The 24,616-nt window shown below is 54.8% G+C and overlaps 2 protein-coding genes and 1 long non-coding RNA gene across 4 annotated transcripts; 2 read left to right on the top strand and 1 right to left on the bottom strand.

Moving 5' to 3' along the window:
• The first annotated feature begins 4,879 nt into the window (after nt 1-4,879).
• On the top strand, nt 4,880-8,999 carry LOC119041817 (double C2-like domain-containing protein gamma). 2 transcript variants are annotated; one of them, XM_053662927.1, is made up of 11 exons: nt 4,880-5,101; nt 5,183-5,567; nt 5,728-5,807; nt 5,876-5,947; nt 6,132-6,241; nt 6,321-6,456; nt 6,588-6,638; nt 7,986-8,140; nt 8,245-8,326; nt 8,508-8,604; nt 8,682-8,999. In XM_053662927.1, the coding sequence occupies exons 2-11, from the start codon at nt 5,318-5,320 to the stop codon at nt 8,810-8,812; spliced, it is 1,164 nt and encodes a 387-aa protein (XP_053518902.1). In that variant the 5' UTR covers nt 4,880-5,101; nt 5,183-5,317; the 3' UTR covers nt 8,813-8,999. The 2 variants fall into 2 exon arrangements, with proteins under 2 accessions (XP_053518902.1, XP_053518903.1); XM_053662928.1 differs by having other exon boundaries at nt 5,876-5,948; nt 6,220-6,241.
• Nucleotides 9,000-9,299: 300 nt separating this feature from the next.
• Nucleotides 9,300-14,542, bottom strand: NDUFV1 (NADH:ubiquinone oxidoreductase core subunit V1). Its single transcript, XM_037135339.2, has 10 exons — nt 14,381-14,542; nt 13,295-13,377; nt 13,051-13,221; nt 12,185-12,368; nt 11,150-11,339; nt 10,536-10,748; nt 10,189-10,355; nt 9,835-9,916; nt 9,558-9,703; nt 9,300-9,454 (listed from the first exon to the last, which is right to left on the bottom strand). Exons 1-10 carry the CDS (start codon nt 14,450-14,452, stop codon nt 9,368-9,370), a joined length of 1,395 nt encoding a protein of 464 aa, XP_036991234.1. The 5' UTR covers nt 14,453-14,542; the 3' UTR covers nt 9,300-9,367.
• Nucleotides 14,543-14,631: 89 nt separating this feature from the next.
• Nucleotides 14,632-23,672, top strand: LOC128627029 (uncharacterized). Its single transcript, XR_008391114.1, has 3 exons — nt 14,632-15,340; nt 21,622-21,673; nt 23,334-23,672. It is a non-coding gene; the product is annotated as an uncharacterized LOC128627029 (long non-coding RNA).
• The last annotated feature ends 944 nt before the right edge of the window (nt 23,673-24,616 follow it).

Below are 24,616 nucleotides of genomic sequence, written 5' to 3'. Positions count from 1 at the left end.
AGGCAGAGTGGTCCACAACACAGATAATCATGTGGTTGCACATTAGTCAATCACATATAAATATTAGTGGAATTATACACTAATTATATAGATCAGGGTGCTGTGAAGGAGTTGAAGAGGTTGATGATTGGACCTTGATGTGTGGATTAGGCAGCGTTAGCCAGGACAAGCAATAGAAAACTCCACCTATTAGCTGACTTTGCCCAAAGAGGAGAGGTGATCATGAACTCCAGAGCTACACTGGTTTCAGGTATGGCTAGATCCAGGGGCTCCCTTTCTCTGGCTGTGCTTTCCACTGTGTTGGCCTCACTCCCAGGAGCAGCCTCCACTCCACAGGGATGAGGGATGAGGCAAGGGCAACAGCTCTAGGAGGGCACCACTGTGCCATCAACAGAAAGCAGAGCTCTGACTCAGCCAGCCTAACCCAGAACTGCTCTGTGCTGGCCTGCCTTGGGTCAGCCCTCCCCTGAGCCTGTCACGTGGCCTGCTGGGTTTGGAAGCCATGGGTTGGCAGGGAGTGGTGCAAGAGCCTGGGGAGGAGGGTGAACTTCCTGGACTGAGAATAGGGAAGGGGCGGCCTCCAAAGGACCACTGGGAAGAGGGAAGGCTGAGCAGGTAAAAGCCAAGGTCTCCTTCAGAGGGTGACTTTGAAACCTAAGGTGAGCAGGAGGAAGCCAGGTCAAAGGGTAGGGCAGGGGGGTCAGGGTTGAAGGAGCAGTACGTGCACAAAGCCTGGGGTGTTCAAGGAAGCTGCAAAGAGTACTGTGGAGATGAGGGGCCCCATGAGTTGCTGAGGGTGCACGCCTCGGGGAGGGTTAGTGTTATATCCACCAGATGCGAGAATAACTTTCGAAGACCTTTCAGGGTTTTGATCTTATTTTATTGGCCAAGCTTAACCTGCGCAGGGGCGAACTCTCGGAGTGTCCTGAGACACGGTGCCCAAAAGGGCTGCAGATGAGAGCCGCGCCGAACGCTTACAGCTAAGTCCTTATATAGGGACGAGCAAGCAAGCGTTGAACAGAAGCAGACGTGGCAGTTAGCTGTTTGCTGACAGAGACCATGCTCGGGAACAGGGTGGGGTTTCAAAATTCAAAACTTGCCGCGGTCCAGCCGCAGCGGGTCAAGGGGTCCCACAGGTGAGGGTAGGCGTCGGCGCTGGGTAACAGACGACAACACGCCTTAAAGGACAGTGAAGCTCTGTTCCGTTTATTGCAAGTACAAGCAGGTTTTTATATTTTCATTTCAGGTAGTGATTAATATTTGCAGTATAACATGATCATTTAAGCAGAAAAAATTAATACAAAGGTAATCAGTAAAAGTACAAAAGTTCCCATGGATTTAGTCAAAGATTATTTTAACTAGGAGAGCCATTAATCAGACAATTAGAAATATCTTATTGTATATTAAAGTTTCTCAGAATTTGGTATAGGGCAAAAGGATACGCTAAATTGAGTAGAGAAAACAGATTTATTATAAGGCCCTTGTGATGTCTAACTTAGCTATCTACCTTTTTTTTTTTTGCTTAAAATGTTTTTCTGTGTACTATAAATTCTGACTCCCTAGTGACTGTTTAGTTTGTAATAACTAACTAGCTTTTGTTATTTCTTTGCCTGTCTAGCTGATATATATTCTTATTCAAGGTAAAGGAGGGGCTATTCCTATGTTGCAGGGGGCTTTTAAGGGTACTTCTTTTAAATTTCTCTAGGAGTTCTTTTATAGACATGTTTTGTACTTTGATTCCCTCTAAGAAAGTAGTGAGATTATCTCCTGATTTCCTAGAGTATTCTATCTTATCTTGGGTGTTTTTCCAGTGATCTGTTATTGATTAAGCTTGAATTTTCAGATTGTTCTGGTTGTTTCCTTGTGCCTATATTCCCTGACATTCTAGTATGATATTATTATTCTGTTCATTGAGCCGGGAAAGGTCTAGGCACACTATCTGAATCACTGCCAGGGTATTCATAATGATTAAAGCAAAAGGCTCATGATCCCCAAAGCAAGCACAATCACAATAGGTATTGCAGGGCCTTCCATGCCACGTCCACCAGGTTGGAAACTGCTTCCTTGAAGTCTTACACCCCCTCTCAGGACCTTGTCACGGAGAGAGGGATCCAACAGTGGACGCGGCAGTGGACGTGGCAAAAACTAAACAGATTACAACCTGCCTATCTTGCTCTAAGTAGGGCACTCACACACTGCAGGATGTCTGCTCAGCCTTTGTTTGCATGCTGTTCCTTGTTCCTGTTTTGCTCTGGTCAGGCTATGTTCTCAATTTCCCAGATCTCAACAGTTAGGAGTTTAGTGCGAGTCTGTAAAAGGGGAGAGAGGTGTTGACGTGCCCGGATCCATGTTTAAAAAGCTTGAACTGCGAGGACTTCCGCCAAGATGGAGGCATAGGTGGAGACACTGTGCTTTCTCACACAACCAAGTTTAGAGACAACAAAATATTAGCAATAGAAAACACAGCCAGAACACAGAAAATTGAACTTTTCAGAAGTCTGATAACAACGAATTTTCAGCCTGACCGGTAAGAGGGGCAAAGTCAGCAGCTGGCGGAGCGGGGTTGCACAGGAAAACTCGGTCAGACGGACTCAGGCGCATGGATCCCAGGCGTGAGGTTGCAAGGGGCAGACCCAGTGAGCGACCCAGTGAGTGACCCAGCGAGGGCGCAGGGCGGTGGGTTGACTGGTCACGCATTCCCGCGCAGACAGACTGGCGAGGGAGTGGGCAGTGAGACAGGACCAAGCAGGCCCCAGCAGCGGGAGGCAGCAGAGGGGGCCGCCATTTCCCGGCTCTGACCCCGCCCCCACATACAGCGTCACAACCCAGCGACCTGGGCGGCCCTGCCCTGGTGAACACCTAAGGCTCTGCTCATACTTAACGGGCCCGAACAGACCAAAAATGGCTCAAGAAGATCTCAAAGCCCCAGAGCCCATAACTCTAAGTGACGAAGAAATAACAAAACTTTCAGGTGCACAGTTCAAAACACTGGTGATCAGGATGCTCACAGAACTGGTTGATTTTAGTCACAAATTAGAGGAACATATGAAGGCTAAACTAATTTAAATGAATGGAAATACACCAGAAACCAATAGTAATGGAAAGGAAACTGGGACTCAAATCAAGGAAGTGGACCAGAAGGAAGAAAAGAATGACCAAACAGAAAAGAATGAAGAAACAAGAATTCAAAAATATGAGAAGAGACTTAGGAACCTCCAGGACATCTTTAAACGCTCCAACATCCGAATTATAGGGGTACCAGAGGGGGAAAGGAACAGCCACCAGTGGAAAACTTATTTGAACAAATAATAAAGGAGAACTTCCCCAATTGTTGCATCCATCAACAACACGAAAGACAAATTGTCAGAAACTTTCAGGATTCAGAAATGTTATTTTATTGGCCAAAGTTTTAACTTGCGCAGGGGTGGACCCTCAGAGTGTCCGGAGACACGGTGCTCCTAAGAGCTGCAAACGAGAGCCGCCCTAAGCGCTTACAGCTAAGTCTTTTTATAGATGCGAGCAAGCAAGCATTGTATAGAAGCAAATGTGGCTGTTAGCTACTGGCTACTCGGGTGGCGCGAGCATGACCTAAGCTTTCTGGGTTTTGAGTAATGGAAAAAATTTAACCTAGACACTTGAACAGGTGGTCCTCTACTTGTTCAGCCCCATTGGTTTTGTAGTTCTGCCTTCTCCACTCCCTATGTTTTCTTAACTTCCTTGTGGTTTCTGCTCTAAGTTCCTTGTTCCTCCAGGCCAAGTCTCTTTAAGGCAGTCCCTATTTTATTCCCTATTTTTCTGGTTTCAACACAATCTGGCAAAGGAAATAGACTTCCAGGAAATCCAGGAAGCTCAGAGAGTCCCAAATAAGTTGGACCCAAGAAGGAACACACCAAGGCACATCATAATTACATTACCCAAGATTAAAATGAAGGAGAGAATCCTAGAAGCAGCAAGAGATAAGGGGACAGCACCTACAAAGGAGTTCCCATCAGACTGTCAGCTGATTTCTCAAAAGAGACCTTACAGGCAAGAAGGGGCTGGAAAGAGGTATTCCAAGTCATGAAATCCAAAGACCTACAACCAAGATTACTCTATCCAGCAAAGCTTTCATTTAGAATGAAAGGGCAGATAAAGTGCTTCTCAGATAAGATCAAATTCAAGGAGTTCATCATCACCAAGCCCTTATTATATGAAATGTTAAAGGGACTTATCTAAGAAAAAGAAGATAAAAAATATGAACAGTGAAAGGACAGCAAACTCACAGTAATTAACAACCACACCTAAAACAAAAGCAAACTAAGAGGACAGCTAGATCAGGAGCGAACCATAAAAATGAAGATCACATGGAGGGTTAGCAACAGGGGAGTGGGAGGAGGAGAAGGGGGGAGAAGGTACAGAAAATAAGTAGCATAGACGGTAGGTAGAAAATAGATAGGGGGGAGGGCAAGAATAGTAGGGGAAATATAGAATCTAAAGAACTTGAGACATGTGTTCATGAACTAAAGGGGGGGAATGGTGGGGGAGGGGTGTGCAGGGTGGAGGGGAATGAAGGGGGGGAATAGAACAACTGTAATGGCATAATCAACAAAATAAAAATTTTAAAAAAGATAAAAGAAAAAAAAAAGCTTGAACTGCAAGGGGACCAGGCTGCAGACGCCCTCTTCCCGAGGCAGCCCCCTCCTTCCCTGGCAGCCCCCCTCCACGCCTCCCAAAGTGCTCCCCACCCTCCCCCTCCACACACCTCCCCTCTCAGCTGCCTCTTCGTCCCCACACGCCCCTCCCCTGGCCCCTCACACCCCTTGTGTCACCTCTGGGCATCCAGCCTCCTCACCTCGGAACAGGTCCCATGACCGTGGTAAAAATAACCGGCAGCAGGAGAATGGGGGGTGGAGGGAGGCTGAGGCGCCCGCTCCCACACTGAGCAAGGGACCCTTGGTGTTGAGAGCAGGGAGGTGCCCTCTCCTGGGCCCTGAAGGTGGTGCTTAGCTCCGCCCCTGCCCCCCCTCCATGGGGGGCCCTGGGTCACAGAGATGAGTTAGCTTGGTCAGGCGCACGCCCAGCACGGGCAGTGAACCGGCTAGGTGGAGGAGCCCTCAGAGAGGTGAGTACCCCAGCACACAGGGTCCCCCACCAGGCTGGAGCCCCCCGCTTCCACCTGCCCAACTCTGCCCTCTGTCCCCAGCTCCCGGCTGCCACCCAGGACCCCCCTCAGCACCTTCAGTGATGCCTCTTTACCGTGTCTGGTTGGCCCGGAGTGGGCCCCTCCTATCCAGTCCAAGGGGGCTCGTCTGAGCCCCCACCCCATGTCTGAGCCCCCATGGCGGGCACTGCAGCAGTGAGCAGGAGGCGGCCACAGCGGGTGAGCATGCAGGAGCACATGGCCATCGACGTGAACCCGGGGCCCATCCGGCCCATCCGCCTCATCTCGGACTACTTCCCACACTTCTACCCCTTCGCCGAGCCCGCCCTGTGCACCCCAGACCCGCACCCTGCGGTGGCCCCTGCCATCCGCTCTGCACCCCAGCTGCAGCCCAACCCGGAGCCAGAGGGAGACTCAGACGACAGCAGTGAGTGGGGCAGGGGGTGAGGGGCAGCCTGGGCCCAGCCCACCCAGGGTGGGACCCGAGGCATCCCAGCCATCTGACCTGTGAGGGGCAGGGCAGGAGGCATGGGGCCAAGGAGCGGGCGTCCAGGTAGGAACTGACCTTGCGTGCCGCCGGCCCGCAGCTGCCCTGGGCACCCTGGAGTTCACACTTCTCTTTGACGCGGACAACAGTGCCCTGCACTGCACGGCTCACCGTGCCAAGGTAAGGGTGGGGCTGGGGTCCCTGGGCCTGGGCCACAGGCCTGGCCCACATCCATTGTCTCTGCCCAGGGCCTCAGGCCACCAGCCTCCGGCTCCGTGGACACCTACGTCAAAGCCAATCTGCTGCCAGGGGCCGACAAGGTGAGGGCAAGCCCCAGACCCATGCTGCCCCCCTCTGTCCACCCTGATTCTTCCCCTCGAGGCCTGGGCTTCACGCCAGAGCTCCTCATTGCTGGATGTACAGCTGAGGAGTCTATCGGGGAGGTGGGGGGGGGCAGGGCCCTGGAGCCTGAGGACACCCCGACCTACCCTGCCTGGCCCTCAGGCAAGCCAGCTTCGGACACGTACTGTTCGGGGCACAAGGGGACCTGTCTGGGAAGAGACACTCACTTATCACGGCTTCACCCGCCGGGATGCGGAGCGCAAGACCCTGAGGTACGGATCGGGCCTGGGCCATGAGGGAGTGGGGTGGATGGGGGCTTGCCCGTCCAGGTCTGACTCGGGGGACCCCCAGGCTGTGTGTGTGCGAGGACCCGAGGTTGCGGCGCCGGCGGCGAGGGCCTCCCCTGGGGGAGCTGCGGGTGCCTCTGAGGCGGCTGCTGCCCAACCGAGCCAGGAGCTTCGACGTGTGTCTGGAGAAGCGGAGGCTGGTGAGTGGGCTGGCACCCGAGTGGGGCTCCAGGGGCCAGCAACCTTGTGACGGCAGAGCTGGAGAGGGGAGGGTCCGGGAGGGGACTGGGGCAATGTCCAGCCATGGTGACCAGGCTCCCTGCTCTTTCAGAACAAGAGGCCCAAGAGCCTGGACACATCCCGTGGCATGTCTCTGTATGAGGTACGCAGGACAGTGGGACAGAGCAGGGACGTGGCGGGGACAGGCCTGGGGTACCCAGGCTGGAGTGGGTCAGGCAGGGGCCGAGGTGGGCTTGGAGGGACCTGGGCCATCTCCCTCATGTGCTCTGGGGATGCTGGGAGCCCCGGGGAGCAGCTGGGCCAGAGGAGGGCGGGGGTGGGGTGGGGGGGACAGCAAAGCCCTCAGGGCACAGCGGCTGAAATGGGTGGGATTTGTCTGTGGCCGGAGGAGCTGGGAAGGCAGGAGCAAACGGACAGGGTGGGGTTCGCTGACTGCCAGGTTGACCCCTGGGACAGTGTGGGTGCCTCTGCTGAGGCCCGTGGGCCCTTGTCGGGAGGCAGTGACGGTGAGTGCAGGGCCCACCAGAGGCCAGAAAGCCCAGGGCCTCTTTGGCCTGGGAGGGGCTGGGATACTGCAAGGTTGAGGCAGGACAGTCGGGTCCCCCTCAGATCGAAGGGCCAGGTGCTGCGGACCTGCCACCTAGTGGAGCCCCAAGTTACTCCAGCTGCCGACTCTGCCAGGCCAGGCAAGTCCCACGGTGGGGGGCGGGCACCCAGCGGCACCGGCAACCAGTCCCAGACCCCACACAGTGCCGTGCCTCGGTGCACGGCGGGTGCTCACGGGACACCCCCATGCTGAGAACTGGGTGTTAGCGAGGTGGTTGGGCTCTCTGCCCTCCGTTAAGCGTGGGGGAAACCCGTTCTCCCTCCCAGCCTCCCTGAGTGCCTCTGGATGCGACGGGGCCAAGGGAGGCAAAAGACACTCATCGTCAGGTCCCCGGCATGGCCAGAGGTGAAGAGGGTGGGGTTTTTATCTACTTACTTATTTAAGGTTTATTTTTAGAGAGAGGGGGAGGGAAACATCAATGTGTGTGTGGTTCCTTCTCACACGCCCCCTACTGGGGGCCTGACCGGGAACCGAACTGGCAACCTCAGGGTTGGCAGGAGCACGTTGGACCCAGCGAACCACAGCCGTCAGGGCGAGGGGGGGTGGTTTGTAGCAGAAAAGGCCTGTATGTCCTCTCAGGGCGGCTTCCGTGACACGGGGCCCAACCTGCCGGAGGGTAGCAGTGAACACTTAGGGGGAGGCCACCTGGGAAGCCCCTGGCGCGTCCCACGATGAACGAGCATGGAACTGACCAGTCACGTGGCCTGAGCAAGCCCCTCCCCTCTCAGGCCGCCCGTCAGTGACTGTTTCTGGAGACCGATCATGGGTTTAGATCACTGGTCCCCGATTCCTCTGCAGCCGGTCTGAGTTCTAACATCCTGGCTGATGCTGGAGGGTGGGTGGGCTTTGGGCCCCACGGGGCTGACCCCGGCCACCCTGCAGGAGGCGGCGGAGGCTGCGGCTGGGGAGGAACGCGGGCGCATCCTGCTGTCGCTGTGCTACAGCTCGCAGAGGGGCGGCCTGCTGGTGGGGGTGCTGCGCTGCGCCCACCTCGCCCCCATGGACGCCAATGGCTACTCGGACCCCTTCGTCCGCCTGTGAGTGTGAGACAGGGTGGGCGCGCGGGTTCCTCAGAGCCCCTCTGGGGCTCACCTCACCTCTCCAGAGCCGCACCTAACCCGACCCCATCATCCCCAATCAGTTTTCTGCACCCTAATGTGGGAAAGAAATCTAAATACAAGACCAGCGTTCGGAAGAAGACCCTGAACCCCGAGTTCAACGAGGTAGGCCAGGGCTGGGCCCAGGCAGTTCCGGCTGCTCTGGGCAGTGGGGCGGGCGGCAGCACCTGCTTGGGCCAGAAAACACAGGTCCCAGCTGACCCAAGTCCCTCCCCAGCTCCAACGGGTTTGTGAAGCTGTGAAGGGCCCGAGCCCTGCCTTCCTCCCCATCCCTGCGTCCCTGCAGGAGTTCCTCTACGAAGGCCCGAGGCAGGAGCTGGCCCAGAAGACACTGCTGGTGTCCGTGTGGGACTACGACCTGGGCACAGCTGACGATTTCATCGGTGAGTGGGACAGCAGGGACGCTGGGTGGCCACCCAGTGGGTGCCCACACAGCTGCTGACCCCTGCTGCCAACCCAGGTGGGGTGCAGCTGAGTGGCCAGGCCAGCGGGGAGTGCCAGCGGCACTGGAGGGAGTGTCTGGGCCGCAGCGACCGCCGGCTGGAGCTGTGGCACCCGCTGGACGGGGCGCCCCTCCAGCTCAGCGACTAGCGGGGGCACCTGGCCCTGCTCACCGCTTCTCCCCCAAACTGACCGATGTCTCCCCCGAGTTGGGAGGACCTGGGGATGCCTCACTCACCATGCCCAGCACCTAGTTAAATTGTTTCCCGTCTTCCGCCTTTCAAATCTGTCCCCCACCAAACAAGGAAGCAAGAATAAACCTCTGCTCCGAACCAGACTAGGCAACGCGCGTTCTTCCCCTGCCTGTCGCCTCACAGGGCAGACCAGCCCTGCTGTCCTCACCCCCACCCCCAGAACACCCTCCCCCGCCCCCCTGCTTCCTGAGGTGTGGGGAGGGCTGGGCGTTCAGGGTGGTTTCAGACAGAGTCATTGCCCACAGGAGGCCGGGGTCTGGGTTCACGACATGGCCCTGAGCTGACCTGTCCTCCCCTAGCCTCCCTGACCTGGGAAACAAGGCTCCATGAGTAACGGGCCTCGGGTGGCAGGGGGAAAAGCGAGGCCACAGAGAAGCCGTAACGACAGTGGGCAGCACCCGCTTTATTGTCCATCCATCTTCTGGACGGAGGCCAGCCCAGGGCAGCAGGCTCAGGAGGCGGCTTGCCTGGCTTGGTGCTGCTGGGCAAACCGCTGCATCCGGTCCTCGAGCTCCGGCCGGAAGTGGCGGATTAGACCCTGGAAGGGGGTGAGGGCACTGTGTGAACTGAGGTCTATAAATCCTCCGCCACCCTGGGTTTTCAGCAACCCATCCCCGGAGCCACAGTGGGGCAGTGAGTACCTGCACGGGCCAGGCCGCCCCGTCGCCCAGGGCACAGATGGTGTGGCCCTCTATCTGCTTGCTGATCTCCCACAGGGAGTCGATCTCGGCTGGCCGGGCGTCCCCCCGCACAAAGCGGGCCATCACCTTGTTCATCCAGTCCACACCTGCGGCCACAGCAGCGAGGGACTCAGAGAAGCCGGCAGGCTGGGAGGCAGCACCTGTTTATTCAGGGCCCAGAGCCCACCCAGGTGCAGGGTGAGCCACCGAGAAAGCCCCTGCCCCCCCGGGTGCTCACCCTCGCGGCAGGGGGTGCACTGGCCACAGCTCTCGTGCTTGTAGAACTCAATGAGGCGGGCGATGGCTTTCACAATGTCTGTCTGGAGCGACAAGGGACAGTGAGTGGGCATCCAAAGCCTGAGCCTTAGCCCCTAGAAGCAGCCCTTTCCCGTTCCAAAAACGTTCTGGCCGCTCCCCCGTCCCCCTGGGGCCTCCTGCCCCCGAGCAGTCCTGCTCCCCTCCTCTCCCACCTGCAGCTCAGGCTGTGGGGTCTGGGACCCAGGAGCTGGCAAGAATTCTCAGAGAAGCCCAGGAGGGGTGCTAAGCAGGCTGGCACGGGTGGGGGCCGGGTGGGGGCCACGGCCGTCCTTACCGAGCGGTCCATGACGATCACCGCGGCCGTGCCCAGGCCCGTCTGCGCCTGCACCAGTGCGTCGAAGTCCATCAACACCGTTTCACACACGGACTTGGGGATCAGTGGAGTGGATGAGCCACCAGGGATGACAGCAAGGAGGTTGTCCCAGCCACCAGTGACACCCCCTAGGGTCACAGTCAGGTCCCCAAAAAATCGATGGTCAGGTCCCGGGCCAGCACAGCTGCCTAGTCCTAAGCCCAGGACCTGTCCACCCCTCCCCGCTCTCCCCAGCCTGACACCCTCCAGCCCCGGCTCTCTTCATGGATGCCCCGCCCCCCGCGCTCCCCGGTGGCCCCAGGCCTCACCGGCGTGCTTTTCGATCAGCTCCTTCAGCGGCACAGACATCTCCTCCTCCACAGTGCATGGGTGGTTGACGTGGCCAGAGATGTTGAACAGTTTGGTGCCTGAGTTGCGCTCACGGCCAAAGCTGGCAAACCAGGCACCCCCACGGCGGCAGATGGTGGGCGACACAGCCACTGTCTCCACATTGGCCACAGTTGTGGGGCAGCCAAACACTCCTGTGGGGAAATGGGACAAGAGACCGGTGGCTGCCAGGAGTGAGGGCAAATCGGGACAGGTTTCCCGGCAGCGGGTCTGTCCCAGGGTCCTGCTCCCGTGGCAGAGCGCCCCCTACCCCTCCACCCTTGTCATTCCCACTGGAGCCCAGCTCCACCAGCTCCTGCACCACCGGCTCTCTGCTCCCAGCAGGTTGGAGGGGATTTGGGCCTCTCACATGGGGGCTGAAGCAAGATGAGGCAGGCGGCACGGGCGGGGCCTCCATATTGTTACCGCCCTACTCTCTGGGTCTGGCCCCCCCCTCAGGGCAGAGGGAGCTCCGAAATTCCCTAAGAAAGACTAGCAGGGACTTAAAGCCAGGGTCCAGACTGCACAGGACACAGGACGAGGCCCAGGGGCTTACCCACGTCTGCGGGGAAGGGTGGCTTCAGGCGGGGCTTGCCCTGCTTGCCCTCGATGGACTCGATGAGCGCCGTCTCCTCCCCGCAGATGTAGGCCCCTGCCCCGCGCACCACGAACACGTCGAAATCGTAGCCAGAGCCGCAAGCGTTCTTGCCGATCAGACCAGCCTCGTAGGCCTCTCGGATGGCCACCTGTGGGACAGGTGTGAGGGCAGTGTCCCTAAGAGCCTGGCAATGCTGTGCGTGAATGGGGTGGGAGTAGGGGGCGTAAGCCCTGGGAGCCCTTCACCAAATCCAGGGCAAAAGCCCCCTCTGGACATGAGTGGAGGATGCTCTGGGAGAGGTGAGGACATCTACTGTGAGCGCATGCTAATGTAACGGTGACACTTACAGATTCTCCAACTATATCTATTTTTAAAGACAGATTTTAGGATAATGAAAATTTAGCACACAGTATCTCTAGGTAGTGGATCTGTGGGAGGTTTTTCTATTTTGTGTGTGCAGTTTCCCATCTTCATAATAAGTACCACCTCTGCAACAGAGGAGAAGGCCCTGGAGGTTTATTTAAAAATATGTAATAATAATAATTCTCGTACACGATGCTAGTGTGTACCAGGCACCATTCACAGTGCCATTCCTGTGTCCCTCGTCATTGTGTAGGAGCTGAACAGAAAGGTGTGACTTGGCCCTGGACCGGTCACAACAGGCATCACTAAGCTAAGAATGACTGAAATGACCCCGTGACCCTTCTGCAGGAAACATGGCCTCGTATGAGTTTCCCCAGCCCACCCGCACCCTGGGACTCATGGAGCCCAGAAGGCCTCCCAAATGGAGGCTCTGGAGCATCCTGGAAGGGCCCAGAGGAGGAGGCTATGGGGGCCAGGTCCCATTCATAACGTATGCAGGGGTGACTGCTAGTCTCCCAGTTTGTCCCACACAGATCAGGCGCTAAACTCTAAGAGCAGCTATGCCAGGTAAGCAGGTGTGTGAGGATGCACTGATCATGTCCTCTTCGCGGACGCCGTCCCCCGGCCCACCTGCAGATTGGAGGCCTCGTTGTAGAACTCCCCACGGATGTAGATGTAGGCTGCACGGGCGCCCATGGCCCGGCCCCCCACGAGGCAGCCTTCCACGAGCTTGTGGGGGTCGTGGCGCATGATCTCCCGGTCCTTGCAGGTGCCCGGCTCCCCCTCATCGGCATTCACCACCAGATACTTGGGCCTGTGGGGGCCAACAGGTCGGTCAGGCTACAGGGACCCTGGGGACGGTCTCCTACCCCCACACTACCCAGGGAAGCCTCAGTGATGTCCCCTCAGACAGCCTTCCCTCCCTGCCCGCCCACCATGTCCCCGGGGGCTCTGCCTGCTCACCACCAGTGACAGGGAGCTCACTACCTATTCTGCCCTTGGTGGCTAGAGCCACAGGAAAGGTCTTTGTCCCGCTCAGCCCAAATGTCTCTCCTTGTGCTTTCCCAAGAGCCCAAATTCTGTTCTTGGTCACAGAGGGCCTTCCAGACAGTTATCATTTGCTTTTTATGTGTAAACTAATAAGCAGGCCAAAAAGTATACAAATGGTATCTCTTCAATCCCTATACAGTAGAACATCCATTTACAGAGAAGAATGCTGAGGTTCAAAAAGGCCAAGAGACTGCCCAAAGCCAAGTGACTAGGAGGCAGAGCTAGTTACCGATCGGTTAGGTCTGCCTGGGTCAGAAGCCTGTGCTGACCCTCCTGCTCCTCCAGTCGCCTCTGAGGAGCACAAGAGAAAATGGAGTCCCACCTGCTTAAGCTCTGGTAACATTTTCCCACTTTATTCTCTCCAGGAAACTACCCAAAGCCCTGGGTAAGCCACAGCCCCCCGCAAGGCTTTGCCTGCAACCCCAAACCTGGCCCCCTAAACGCACCTGCCGTCTGAGGGCTTATTCATGAAGCTCCACTTGAGGCCGGTGGGGAAGCCAGCACCTCCACGGCCCCTCAAGCCTGACGTCTTGACCTCACCCAGGATCCAGTCAGGCCCCTTCAGCAGGATCTCCTTTGTCTTGTACCAGTCACCTCGACTCTGGGCACCTTTCAGCCTGGACAGAGCAGGGACGGCAGTGAAGGGGAGGCCCCGCCCTGCAACCCACCAGGCTAAGGGTATCATCTCACCTCCAGTCATGGCGGCCATACAGGTTGGTGAAGATCCGGTCTTCATCCTTCAGCGAGCCAAATGAGGTTTTCTTGGGAGCTGCCTGGGGACAAAGAGGGTCGGAAGGTCCAGCAGAGCTCTGGGGTCATAAGGGGCCAGGACGGAAGCTACAGATTCTTGGGTCCTGCTTATCAGAGGGGGCGGGACTGGGGAGAGGGTAGGGCCTAAGCCTTAGAACCCTTCGCAACTTCATAGCTACCACCACCACTTAGTAAGCACTTCCTGTTCAGCAGGCAGTAGGCTATGCATTTTACATCCAAAACCCCAATTCATTCTCAAAACCCTGGGATGGGAATGGTTTTCCAGGATCAGAGCAAAATGAACTTATGTAAGGGCATAGAGCCGAAAGCAGCAAATGGAGTTTGAACTCAGGTCTATCTGTCGCCAAAGCCCACACCTGGACCACAGCACCACACTACCTCACTGAGGCCAGTGTGCCGGTGTGTCCATTTCCTTGTCTGGCTGGCCTACCGGGCCCAAACTTAGTTATATTGCTAACTCTGCTGGAGGCAAAATGCGTTTACTGATGGAAAAGAAACGCCTCACTAGGGCTGGGTGATGGAGGGAGATCCACTTGGATAAGACTGATGAGGAGAGGTGGGGTCTGGAATTGTATGTAACCCAGACGTGAGCACCCCAGCTGAGGGCTAAGGGCAACTGGCTTCCACACTCACTAAAAACCACTACAGAGGCAGAGCGCTGAACGGGGAATCGGGCGGTGCACATCCCGCCCCAAAACTGTTTTCTGCATCTGCAAAATGGAGCAATGACACATACACTCCCTACAAGGTTGTGGCAAGGAAGGAATGAGACGCGGCAGCTTCGCCACCTGCTGAACTTCCCTCTGGTAGCCAGTGAGGGCAGTCAGCCTTCTGTTGGGACCCATTCCCCTTCTACACCCATGCCAGAGGGGCAACCTTCCTGCCGGGATGGGGAGACGAGGAGGATTCTCCAGGAGGCACTACAGCCCCAAGGGACAGCGCGCGCAGAAGCGGCAGCGAGACCCGCCCGCGAGCATCCCCAGCCGAAGCCAGCCCGGGCCTCACCGTGTCGCCGCTGAAACGCACGGACACCCGCGCGGGGAGCGACCCGCCCAGCAGCCGCCGTGCCGCCAGCATCGCGGGGGCCAGCCCAGTCACCTCCCGCTGTCACCTTCACGGTTCTGGAGTCCGAGGGACCGGCGCGACTAGGACGCTAGGCGGCGCACAGGAAGCACGTCACGCGCCCCAGCGTCGGCGGCGCGCCCAAGCATCTGTGCATCTCTCCGACCCAGCCCTCAGCCCCGCCTCCTCAGGGTTGGGCGAAGAAACCGGAAGTGGTCTCTCTGGCGTTGGGGATGCTGGGAGATGTAGTCCCAATCGGCCTGAGACCCGCCTTCCTCTCGCCACCCGGCTAGCGAGCGCTTACTTTTTGGGGCGGTCACTTGCCCACTCCCTTATTCGTCCGCTTGGCTTCCTCGAGTTCGCTTCCAGACCCAGACTTTCAAACCTCAAGTAACAAACCTCGCGTGTCGCCTCCTGCCGGGTTCTGGTGTTTGCCACTTTCTACAGGTTCAAGATTTAGTGTGCACGGCTGTATGCACAAGTGGACGTGGGGAGGAGGAGAAATCTGGCCGGCTACAGCCCACCTCGTGACTACATTGTCGTTGTTCTGTCCCAGTCCAAGCCCTCCTAGACCGTGATTCTCCCCTCCCCGCCCCCCTGTGCTCAGGAAAGGATGTGCTCCTTAGCAGCAGAGAGCCGGGGCAGCTCCAGAGGTGGGCAGGGGTGGACCGCGGAAGCGCTCCCAGAGGTGTGTCTCGAGTCCTTGGTGGAGTGAGGATGGAGATGAGCAGCGGTGACTCTGCTAAGGTCCTACCAACCGTCCCCTTTTCAGCCTGCGTCCGGGAAGTCGGGCACTTGCGACTCCTGCTCACTATCCCGCAGCGGCTCCTGCTACCTTTCCCAGTGGGGCCCTGGCCTGGCGGTTAAGGACTTCGCTCTTCTCTGCAGAGTCATCTGGCCCAGGTAATGTCACACCCCTCCCCCAAGGACCCCTTCCTCTTGGGGCTTTAGGGCCTTTGTGTGGCTGCCACGTGGTACTCCCCTGACCTGAGGGGGTCCTCTGTCCCGTGCCTTTTGGTGAAGTCTTGGAAGCCCGATTAACCCTTGTGTTCTTCAGTCCCCTGAAACCCTTTGGCTCTGAGACCTGCCCTGGTCCCGACATAAGTGTGTGCTTTCTGGTCTCTTCCGAGCTTCTCTGTTCTCCACTCCTGTGATCATCCTTTCTCATCTCTCGGGAAACGTGCTATGAACAAAATTTGCTCTTATTTTTTCGTATACTCTCCACAGCAGCCCTGGATGGTGTTATTTCCATTTTATACATGAAAAGAATTGAGGCCTGTGGCAGCTTCAGCCTTGTCCGTGGGCACCCACTGGGAGCTGCCCAGTGTTAGAGCCGGACTCAAACCCAGGCCTTTCTTCCTTCCCAGAATGCCCCCCACACCACAAAACCACAAAACAGTTGGCACACATGTGACAGTTATTGTGAGATGTCAGCGGTATTTCCAAAAGAGGCACCCAAACACTGGTACCTTGTCTGAGTTCTTCCAGATAGATAGGGCAGTCCCAGGCCCTCAGACCAGCAGTCCTGGCTCCCAGCTGCAGCCCCCACTTCTGGCTGGGGAGAGAGCTCGCCCAGACAGATCTGGGGATTACACAGCTAAGCCGGGGCTCAGACCTGAGTGGGTGAAACCGTCCCTCTGGGGAGGGAGAAGGGGGTCCGGATGGAGCCAGAGGATGGCTCCATCATCCGTCTCTAACTGGGTCAGGGGAACACAAGGCCATGGGGAGAAGGCAGCCTGGGGATGGGAGATGGCTGGACATGGGGTGATGGGAAAGGGAGAGTGAGGGGCAGCATCTGTTCGCCCAATGCCAGGCTCTGTTCCAAGCACTTGCCATGTGTTATCTCCTTAATCCTCCTGCAGCCTGGGTGTAGGAATGATGAGCCTCTGTTTTCAAAAGAGGATAGAGTATCAGCAACGTTGAGTGGCCTATTCAGGACAGCACAGCTGCCAGAACTTGGCTTGAGGTCTCCTGACCCTACGTCCCCCACTCTATCCCCACCCACCTAGAGCACCTGCTCAGCAGGCTCCACCAAGTGACACCTCCCAGGAAACCCTTTTCCGAGGTGCTGCAGGCCCTGGCTCTTACCACTCCCTCTGCACCTGCCCCATCCTACACCACTGTCCCCATCTGCCTTCCCCACCAGCCTCCAAGCCGGAATCGGGGAGGTCCGCAGATCCACTGCATCCTGCCGGCTCTGTCTTCTGAGCACTCCCTGTTCTTGCGCCTTCAGGCTCTGCGCCATGGCCATGGCCCCGGCCCCTCAGATTTCCCCCGGAACTTTGCAAAGCCTCATTGATATCACCCAGCCTCCCAGCTTGATCTCTCCGATCCTTTCTTTGCACCCTGAAACTGTTGTAAACCTCAGATCCATTTCATTTCTGCCCTGAGACACTTCCTGGTTCCTCAGAGTCCTCAGGACAAAGCCCTAGCCCCTTGGCCTGGCATTCAAGGTCCTGTGCCCACCTCCCTGGCTCCACTTTGGAATCTCTGCGTACACAGGCACAGAGATCCACCTTCACCCCTTCCTCCTCTTCCTTAGGAGCCGTCCCCAGCCACCTTTCCTCCACACAACAGTCCAGAGCAACTACTGCCCCAGGCCCCGTGCGGCTACAGCCCCACCCGATTTCTCTTCTGACCCCTAGCCGGGAGCTTCTCGAGGCACATGCTAACTCAATATTACAATCTAATTTTATATTTGGAAAATAAAAAACATTGAAGTTTTCCCTTTGTGGACCATTTAGGAAATACAGAAAAGACGAAACGAAGCAGGGACATGTTTTCACCACCCTGGCTTCCTCCCGTTGATGCGGACCCCGGCTCGTGGGGTCCACCCCATTGTGGATGAGGCACGAGAAATTCACACAGACTGCCAGGTCCTGTAGAGGAAAAGGGACGACATGGCTTTTCTCAAGGGGAGAAAAAGCCGCAGCCCCAGCTGTGACCGGCCTTCGTAGGGTGGGAGGCCTTTATTGGGTTTCTTGGCACAGTACATGACGGTCCTCTTTTGCTATGCGCAGGTTTGCTTTAGGTGGTTACCTTTTGCAGAAAACAAAAGAGCGGATGCTGCTAATCACATCACAGAAGAGGGATCTTTGCAAATGAAAAGGGAAAAGTAGTTGAACCGGTTATACTCGTCCTTGGAAGGTTTAGCATGGATTTTAGGAAGTTACTTTACAGTAAATGTTTACTGCCCCAATTCAGGGTGAGGGAGTTTTGGCCAAAGCAAGTCTCACAGCTGTCTAGGTACAATGCAGGCCTGATTCCCCGCTGGAGAACCTATCTGTGGACGTGGGTCCTGTGCATCAGACCTCGCTTTCCACTGGGAGCTGGGTCCACACCACGCAGAATGGTCTCCTACACCCCGTGATTATTTTTGCTGATTTGTTTGCACTCTGTCTTCCAGAGGATTTCAAAAACGTTTCACAGGAGCACAGGAATGTTCCTTAAACATTTAGACTTCAACCAAAAAAACACGTTCCTCTGCCCCAGGGTCAGATGCTGTTGAATTCGAGATCATTGTCCAATTCTCTTTCAAAAACACCTTTTCTTGTACATATGCTTACTTACCCTTAGGAAACTATGCATGTTCGGTGCTTTTTATTTGTGGTACTGGTATCTCGCTCTAACACAACTCTTCACTTTGCTTTTTTTTAAATCCAGTGCCATGTTTTTTGAGATTAGTTCATGTGATATAAATAGATTACTTACAGGTAATACCAGAGCTTCAAGGTTAAGAGCCTGGAGTCAAAGTCCTGCTTCTAGCACTCACTAATTATGTGGTATCGTGGCCCGAATCTTTCATTCCCTCAAACGGGAAATGCAAGTAACACGGCCCAAAGGGGCGTCTGTTCGGGCCCTGCATGGGCGGTGCCTGCCACAGCCAACTTGCAGGGATGCTGAGCTCCGTCCACACTGGCCTGTCGATGAACCTAGAGACCATCCACCCCACAAGGGATTGAGTCCCCCCACGCAGGAAGGGGGCCCCACTCAGTTTTTCAGCTCTTTTAGGTCCTTCACTAAACATTTAAGGTGTTTTCTTTCTCAAAGAAAATCTGCATATTTAAAAAAATTTTATTTTTAGGGAGGGGGAAGGGAAGGAGAGAGAGAGAAAAACATCGATGTGTGGTTGCCTCTCGTGCGCCCCCTACTGGGAACCTGGCGCACAACCCAGGCATGTGCCCTGACTGGGAATTGATCCTTTGTTTCACAGCCTGTGCTCAATCCACTGAGCTATACCAGCCAGAGAGCTGCACATTTTAAAATATAGGAACTTTATGTGATGTTTTGCCTTTCTATGTTTTGTGATCTAGAGCTATCAGTTTGCCTCCACTGAATTGGTCTCGCCTGGTACAAAAGTGTGTCCACTGAAGCTTTTTCGTTTCCATGCTGACGCTCACATTGTTGAGAAGTAACGAGAGCAGAGTATCTCCCTGTCTAATATCGGGCGTCTCGTTTCTTTTTCTTCCCGTATGGCGCTGAGAGCTTCAGGATATAGCTGAGTAGCGGTGGCAGTAGTGTGCGCCCTTGTGTGGACTGTGACCTCACAGAAGTGTGTAAAACCTTAATATCAGAGCCCCCAACTCCACTTGCTAGAATCTTTGTTTCTCCTTTTCATTTCGTTTACCTTCAGATTTCCTTGGGCCATTTTTCATTGGCTGCTCAGAAGTGGAATTTCTACGAATGGGTGTCTGTCTCCCCCTAATTAGCGGCCCTGACCGTGAAAACAAAGAGAGTGCCTGGAGAAAAGCGCCCTTGAAGTGGGTGCGGAAGGAGGGGGAATCCCAAGCAGTGACACCTTACTGATATGGGAAGCTTTGAGGAACCTTTGTTTACCCAAACCCCAAGCACCCTAGGAAGAGCCATAGGGCCATTGGGGAAAGCAAACGGCAGATATTCACAAGGGCTAGGACTAGCACCACTGCAGTTAGAACTAATTTCCGCATTTAACCTTTGTACTCTGCTTCTGCCACGTAGGTATAGGGAGCCTTACAAGTAGAACTAACTTGCGCATTCCGCTTCTGTATCCTGCTTTGCTACGTAGACAGGAAGACCCCGTAGACTATATAAACCCCAAGAACCCTTTGTTCGGGGCTCAGAATTTGGGGTTTGGCTCCTCTGGGCCCGTGCACATTAATAAACCTCGTACTCCAGAATCCCTCAGTGTCTGGTTGCTTCATTTTCCTGTAACATTACCACCTGTGTAGATGACGCTGGAGACTGGTCCTACCCCCGTCTTTTTTACCCAACATCCCTGCTCAATCAGAGGTGTCCGCCAGGACACCTGCTGCGTCCTGGGTCCGAACCTCTGCCCCCACGCGCTGTGTGTAGCAGGGGTTCTGAGCGGTGTGTTGGAATTGCCAACCGGATCTGGGTGCGGCTTGGCTGGTTGCCCAGAGGCATTTCAAAAATGGGCCCCGCCTCCCATCAGGCATGAAGGGAAATCTCCTGAAGGACTCTGGCTCAATCCTCATCTCAAAACCAGACAGATGTGTGGCTATTGTCCTGCAACCTCTCAACACAAGCTTGGCTGAGGCTTTTTGGTTACTGGGGAAACTCTTCCAAGTCATACTTTTACCATGAAGGAGTGCTCAGTTTCACTGAATGCTGCTTGTGTATCTAAGAAGATCACATTGTTATTCTTCTTCCTTATTGGGTACATTGAACTTTCTGAGGCTCTGTTGCACTGTGGTTGACCTAAAGAGGCAGCAGAATGATTAGGCAGCTAGAACAGACTGAAGCCAGTTGGGACTAAGAACTGAACTCTTCCGCTTACTAGCTCTGCGGCAGCAAGCAAGTTCCTCGGCCGCTCTGCGCCTCGGGGCATCGTTGCTACACTTGAGTCTCTAAGCAGCCCGGGGTACATGGCCTGGAGCAAAGGAAGTACTGCATGCTTGCTGTTCGCTTTTTTCGTTGCTCCTGGAATAGACCTTTTGGTCACTCACTGTACTGCTGAACTGATTTTACATCAGTGCTCACAGTGAGGGCAGCCTATGGTTTTATTGTCTCCAGGAGATCTCGTCCAGTTTGGTTAGAATGAGGGGGGCCACTTCCCACCTTTTCCATACATCACAGCAGTTTGCTGTAGGGAAAAAACGATCATTTTCCGGTGCACGGCTAGAACTCGGGCAAGGCCACCGGGAGCTGGGGCCTCTGCTCAGGGGCGATCTGATCCCTGTTTCCACTTCCTTTATGGTTATTTATTTCCTCGAGCTAACGTTGAACACTGATGGGTTTTTTTAAAGATTCTATTTATTTATTTTTAGAGAGGAAGGGAGAAAGAGAAGGAGAGAAACATCAATGTATGATTGCCTCTCATGTATCCCCTGCTGGGAACTGGCCTGCAATCCAGGCATGTGCCCTGACTGGGAATCAAACTGCGATCGTGTGGTTCGCAGGCCCGAGCTCAATCCAGTGAACTACACCAGCCAGGTGAACATGGATGTTTTAAAGAATGTTTCACTGGTGGGTTTTTTTTCTCATTTGAAGTATTTCTGTGCTCTTTTAACCATCTTGCCTTGAGGTTCAGTTTCTCTGATGTCACGGTCAGTACACAAGCTTTCTTTTTATTTGTATCTGGTAGTTTTTCTGTCTTTTATGTTCAATCTTCCTCTTGTTTTAAGAATACATCTTAGCCCTGGCTGGTGTAGCTCAGTGGATTGAGCGCAGGCCTGCAAACCAAAGGATCAAGTTTCGATTCCCAGTCAGGGCACATACCTGGGTTGCAGGCCAGGTTCCAGTGGGGGACGTACCAGAGGCAACCATACAGTGATATTTCTCTCCCTCTCTCCTTCCCTTCCCCTGTAAATAGAAATGAATAAAATCTTTTTAAAAAGAATACATATTAAAGACAATCTCCAACGAAATTTCATTGGGCTTTGCTTTAATCCAGCCAGCGTCTGTCTTCGGGAAAGAGTGCGAGCCCTTGTCATTTCCTGCGTTGCCGTGGGGACTGCCGCCTGCCGCAGCACATTACCCTGTAGCCCTCCTTCTCTTCGCTTCTTTCTTCCTGTGCGAGCCGGTCTTCTTTTGAACTTGTTGAGTTTTCTTTGTGCTGTTGCCTTCTCCCCCACAATTGGTTTGGGAGTGATCCATTTCATTTCTATCTTTAGTGGTTTTCCGTAGGTTTCTAACAGTCAAAATCACATTTCTTTTTTTTTTCTTTTTCTTTTTTTTTTTTCCAGAAAATGCTCTTTAATATGTCTGTCCTCTTGCTGAAAATGAATCCAGAGAAGGGTATGCTGATCCCCTCGGGCCTTCCTTTCCTCCCGAAGTCTGCACTCCGGTTTTCTGGGTTGGCGCCATCGGTGCCACGGCAGGGAGGGCATTTCTGGCCCGCGGCTTCATGCTGCTGGTGGGGGCCTGGCCTCTCGGCGCTGCTGGCGCCGCTCTGCAGAGCTGGGCGCAGACGGTGGCCCGGCCCCAAGCCCTGTGTGTTCAGCCTGCCGCGTCCCTGCCTCTCCCCCAGGCTGTGGTTTCTCCCTAAACTGCCCTTCAGAGGGAGGCTTACTTGAAGTCCGCACAGAACTGCCCCCTTTTCATTTCTGTGTGTCTGAGATTCCACTGTGAACAGTCCTTTCTTCTCTGATTTTGAAGCGTTTGAGGACAGGGAGGACGCAGGTTGTATTCTGCTGGAGACCGCCCTTTCTTCCGCCTGCTAATTTAAACTTGAGAAAGTGAAGTCAGTCTGTCATGGCTGGGGGGGCCCACACGAGACCAGGGGTGCGCCTTTGGGGAAGCACCCCCACGACGGCCCTGGCCAGGTCTCCCTGAGAGCACCTGCGCCGCATTACCCCGTCACCATTTATCCCCCTACTACCCTCTCCCACCTCCACCCACACTTCAGCCTGTTCTTGCCCCTAATGGCAGCTCTCGACGGCCATGAGGGACGGCAGACGCGGAAGGCTCACACCTCCTGGGCTGGGGGTGGGAGACTCCTCTTCTCCGTTCCCCCAGAGTTCGGGGTTTGGCATTTCTGCAAAGAGAAAATCGGCAAAAAGGAAAGAGAAGAACCTGTTCAGTGCTTATTATGATTACAAACAGGTCAGGTCGTTTGTCATCCGTCACAGGCCCCGCCTCCCGGGGCCACTTCGAACCTGAGAAAGACGGTTTCCTCCCCATACGCGAAGCCCAAAGCCACAAGCCCCGGCGGAGAGGACTCTGGCTGCAGCGGGTCGGAAGCCACAGCCAGTATTTATGGCTTTCTTCCTCGTCCACGCACCGCCACCCCATCTCCAGCCAGCACCTCGGCTGCTGGCGGGGAGCGTCACCGGGCGGGGTTCCTGAGTACCACAGCGGTGTCGAGTCTCTCCAAAGTAATCTGTACACTCACTGCGGATTCCAATCCAAACCCCATCAGGGCGTTTCGTGAAGCTGGGAAAACTAACACAAAAACACGGCTAGAAAAACAAAGGGCCAAGAATGGCCAAGACGATTTGGGGGCATAAGTGGGGGACAGACTCTGTCCTGTCAGGTAACAGGAGCAACGACAACCAGCAGACCGGTGCTTCCGATGTGTGGCGCTTCTTTGCTATTTTTATTTATTTCTCAACTTACTTTTAGAGAGAGGGGAAGGGAGGGAGAGAGAGCAAAACACCAAGGTGAGAGAAAAACACTGATCGCTTGCCTCTTGTACACGCCCCAGCCAGGGGCCAAGCCCACACCCCAGGCACGTGCCCCGACTGGGAATCGAACCTACAACCTTCCACTTTGTGGGTCGACACCCAAGCAACTGAACCACACCAGTCAGGGTGTGATTCTTTATTTTACTTTGCTAGAAGTTCTGCAGTTTTGGTTTTGATTTTTTCTCAGACATGAATTATTTTAAGAGATGTATAAATATACCTGTATTAAAACTTTATAATTATAGACATTAATGTCTTTTTGTTTCTGTTAGGCCCGGAATTAGATAAAAGTAGCCAAGAGGAACCCGAGGCAGACTGACTCAGCAAGGAAGATAGAAAGTACAAAGAGTGCTGAACAAGATAACCACCTTGTGCATGACCTTGTCTTTGCAGAAAAGTATCCATTGTTGCAAGCAGAGAGCATAGCCATGTGTGTTCTCTCGAGATAGCCAATTGCTAACAGCTACGTCTGCTTCTGTATTTGCTTGCTTGCTCACCCCAATAAAAACCCTAGGCTGTAAGCACCAGGCGAGACTCTCATTTGCAGCCTCTTGGCACCGTGTCTCCGGACACCCCGAGAGTTCGCCCCTGCGCAGGTAAAACTTTGGCCAATAAAGTTCCATCTTAAACTCTTGAAAGCTTCCGACCATTTGTTGCTCGCATTGGTGGATGCTACATTTCCTGCTTTTATTTTTTATTGTTTTAGATTTTTTTTAGGTTTTATTTATTTATTTTTAGAGAGTAAGGGAGAAAAAGAGAAAGAGGGGGAGAGAAACATCAGTGTGTGCTTGTCTCTCACGCACCCCCCACTGGGGACCTGGCCCCTGACCCAGGCATGTGCCCTGACTGGGAATTGAACTGGCGACCCTTCGGTTCACAGGCCAGCACTCAATCCACTGAGCTACATCAGCCAGGGCTGTTTCAGATTCTTATAATGAGAGATTGTTGTCTGGACTATTTCTCCCTCTCTCTGGAATGTTCTAAGACTGTCTCTGAAGCATAATAGATGGTAATTATAGGAAATGTCCCAAGAGCCATCGAAAAGACGGCGCCTTCTCGTTTCCTGTTGCAGAGTTTGAAATCCGTTATCTCCAGCCGCCCCAACCCTTGTCTTCCCATTAGCTTTTGCCTTACAAATGTGGGGCTGTCCGGTGCATCGAAGCCCGTGACCGCAGCCGCTGCAGGTGTCCCCTATGATCACAAGAGATGGGGTGGGTGTCGCAGGCCCTGCGGTGTCTGTCGGGAGGGTTCTGAAAGGTCAGTGGGGGTGCCGGCGCCAACGTCATAAACCGCAGGCGGCTGCAAAGATTTCCTTTGCATTTACCATGTGTCTGATCGTCTGAAAAGCAATACCCATCACTGTACGAGAGAGATCCGTAGTTTGGGTGTGCAGACACATTTATCCATTTGGGGACCTCGTTGAAGAACTTTATATCCAGACCGATATAAGGAACCGATCCACATGGCAAGGAGAATGCAGCCCAGCCCTGTCGGAAAACTGACAGGCACGAGTGGCACATGGGAGCCAAACCCACGGATTGGTTCTCCCGTGGGG

This window comes from Artibeus jamaicensis, unplaced genomic scaffold (genome assembly GCF_021234435.1).
Source record: "Artibeus jamaicensis isolate MK-2021 breed Jamaican fruit bat unplaced genomic scaffold, CSHL_Jam_final contig_3109, whole genome shotgun sequence".
In the NCBI taxonomy this organism is placed as follows: Eukaryota; Metazoa; Chordata; class Mammalia; order Chiroptera; family Phyllostomidae; genus Artibeus; species Artibeus jamaicensis.
Note: the sequence above shows the minus strand (reverse complement) of the source record. Positions and strands in the feature narration are given on the sequence as shown.

What these genes read in the sequence shown, in the direction of transcription:
- NDUFV1 (XM_037135339.2), bottom strand. Translation starts at nt 14,452, where the DNA reads ATGCTGGCGGCACGGCGGCTGCTGGGCGGGTCGCTCCCCGCGCGGGTG. An exon ending in ACCCTTCCCCGCAGACGTGG is followed by an intron (nt 10,749 to 11,149) that starts GTAAGCCCCTGG and finishes ATTTCCCCACAG; the next exon opens with GAGTGTTTGGCTGCCCCACA. An exon ending in GCTGATCGAAAAGCACGCCG is followed by an intron (nt 10,356 to 10,535) that starts GTGAGGCCTGGG and finishes CTGTGACCCTAG; the next exon opens with GGGGTGTCACTGGTGGCTGG.
- LOC119041817 (XM_053662927.1), top strand. Translation starts at nt 5,318, where the DNA reads ATGGCGGGCACTGCAGCAGTGAGCAGGAGGCGGCCACAGCGGGTGAGC. An exon ending in TGCTGCCAGGGGCCGACAAG is followed by an intron (nt 5,948 to 6,131) that starts GTGAGGGCAAGC and finishes CCTGGCCCTCAG; the next exon opens with GCAAGCCAGCTTCGGACACG. An exon ending in CACAGCTGACGATTTCATCG is followed by an intron (nt 8,605 to 8,681) that starts GTGAGTGGGACA and finishes CTGCCAACCCAG; the next exon opens with GTGGGGTGCAGCTGAGTGGC.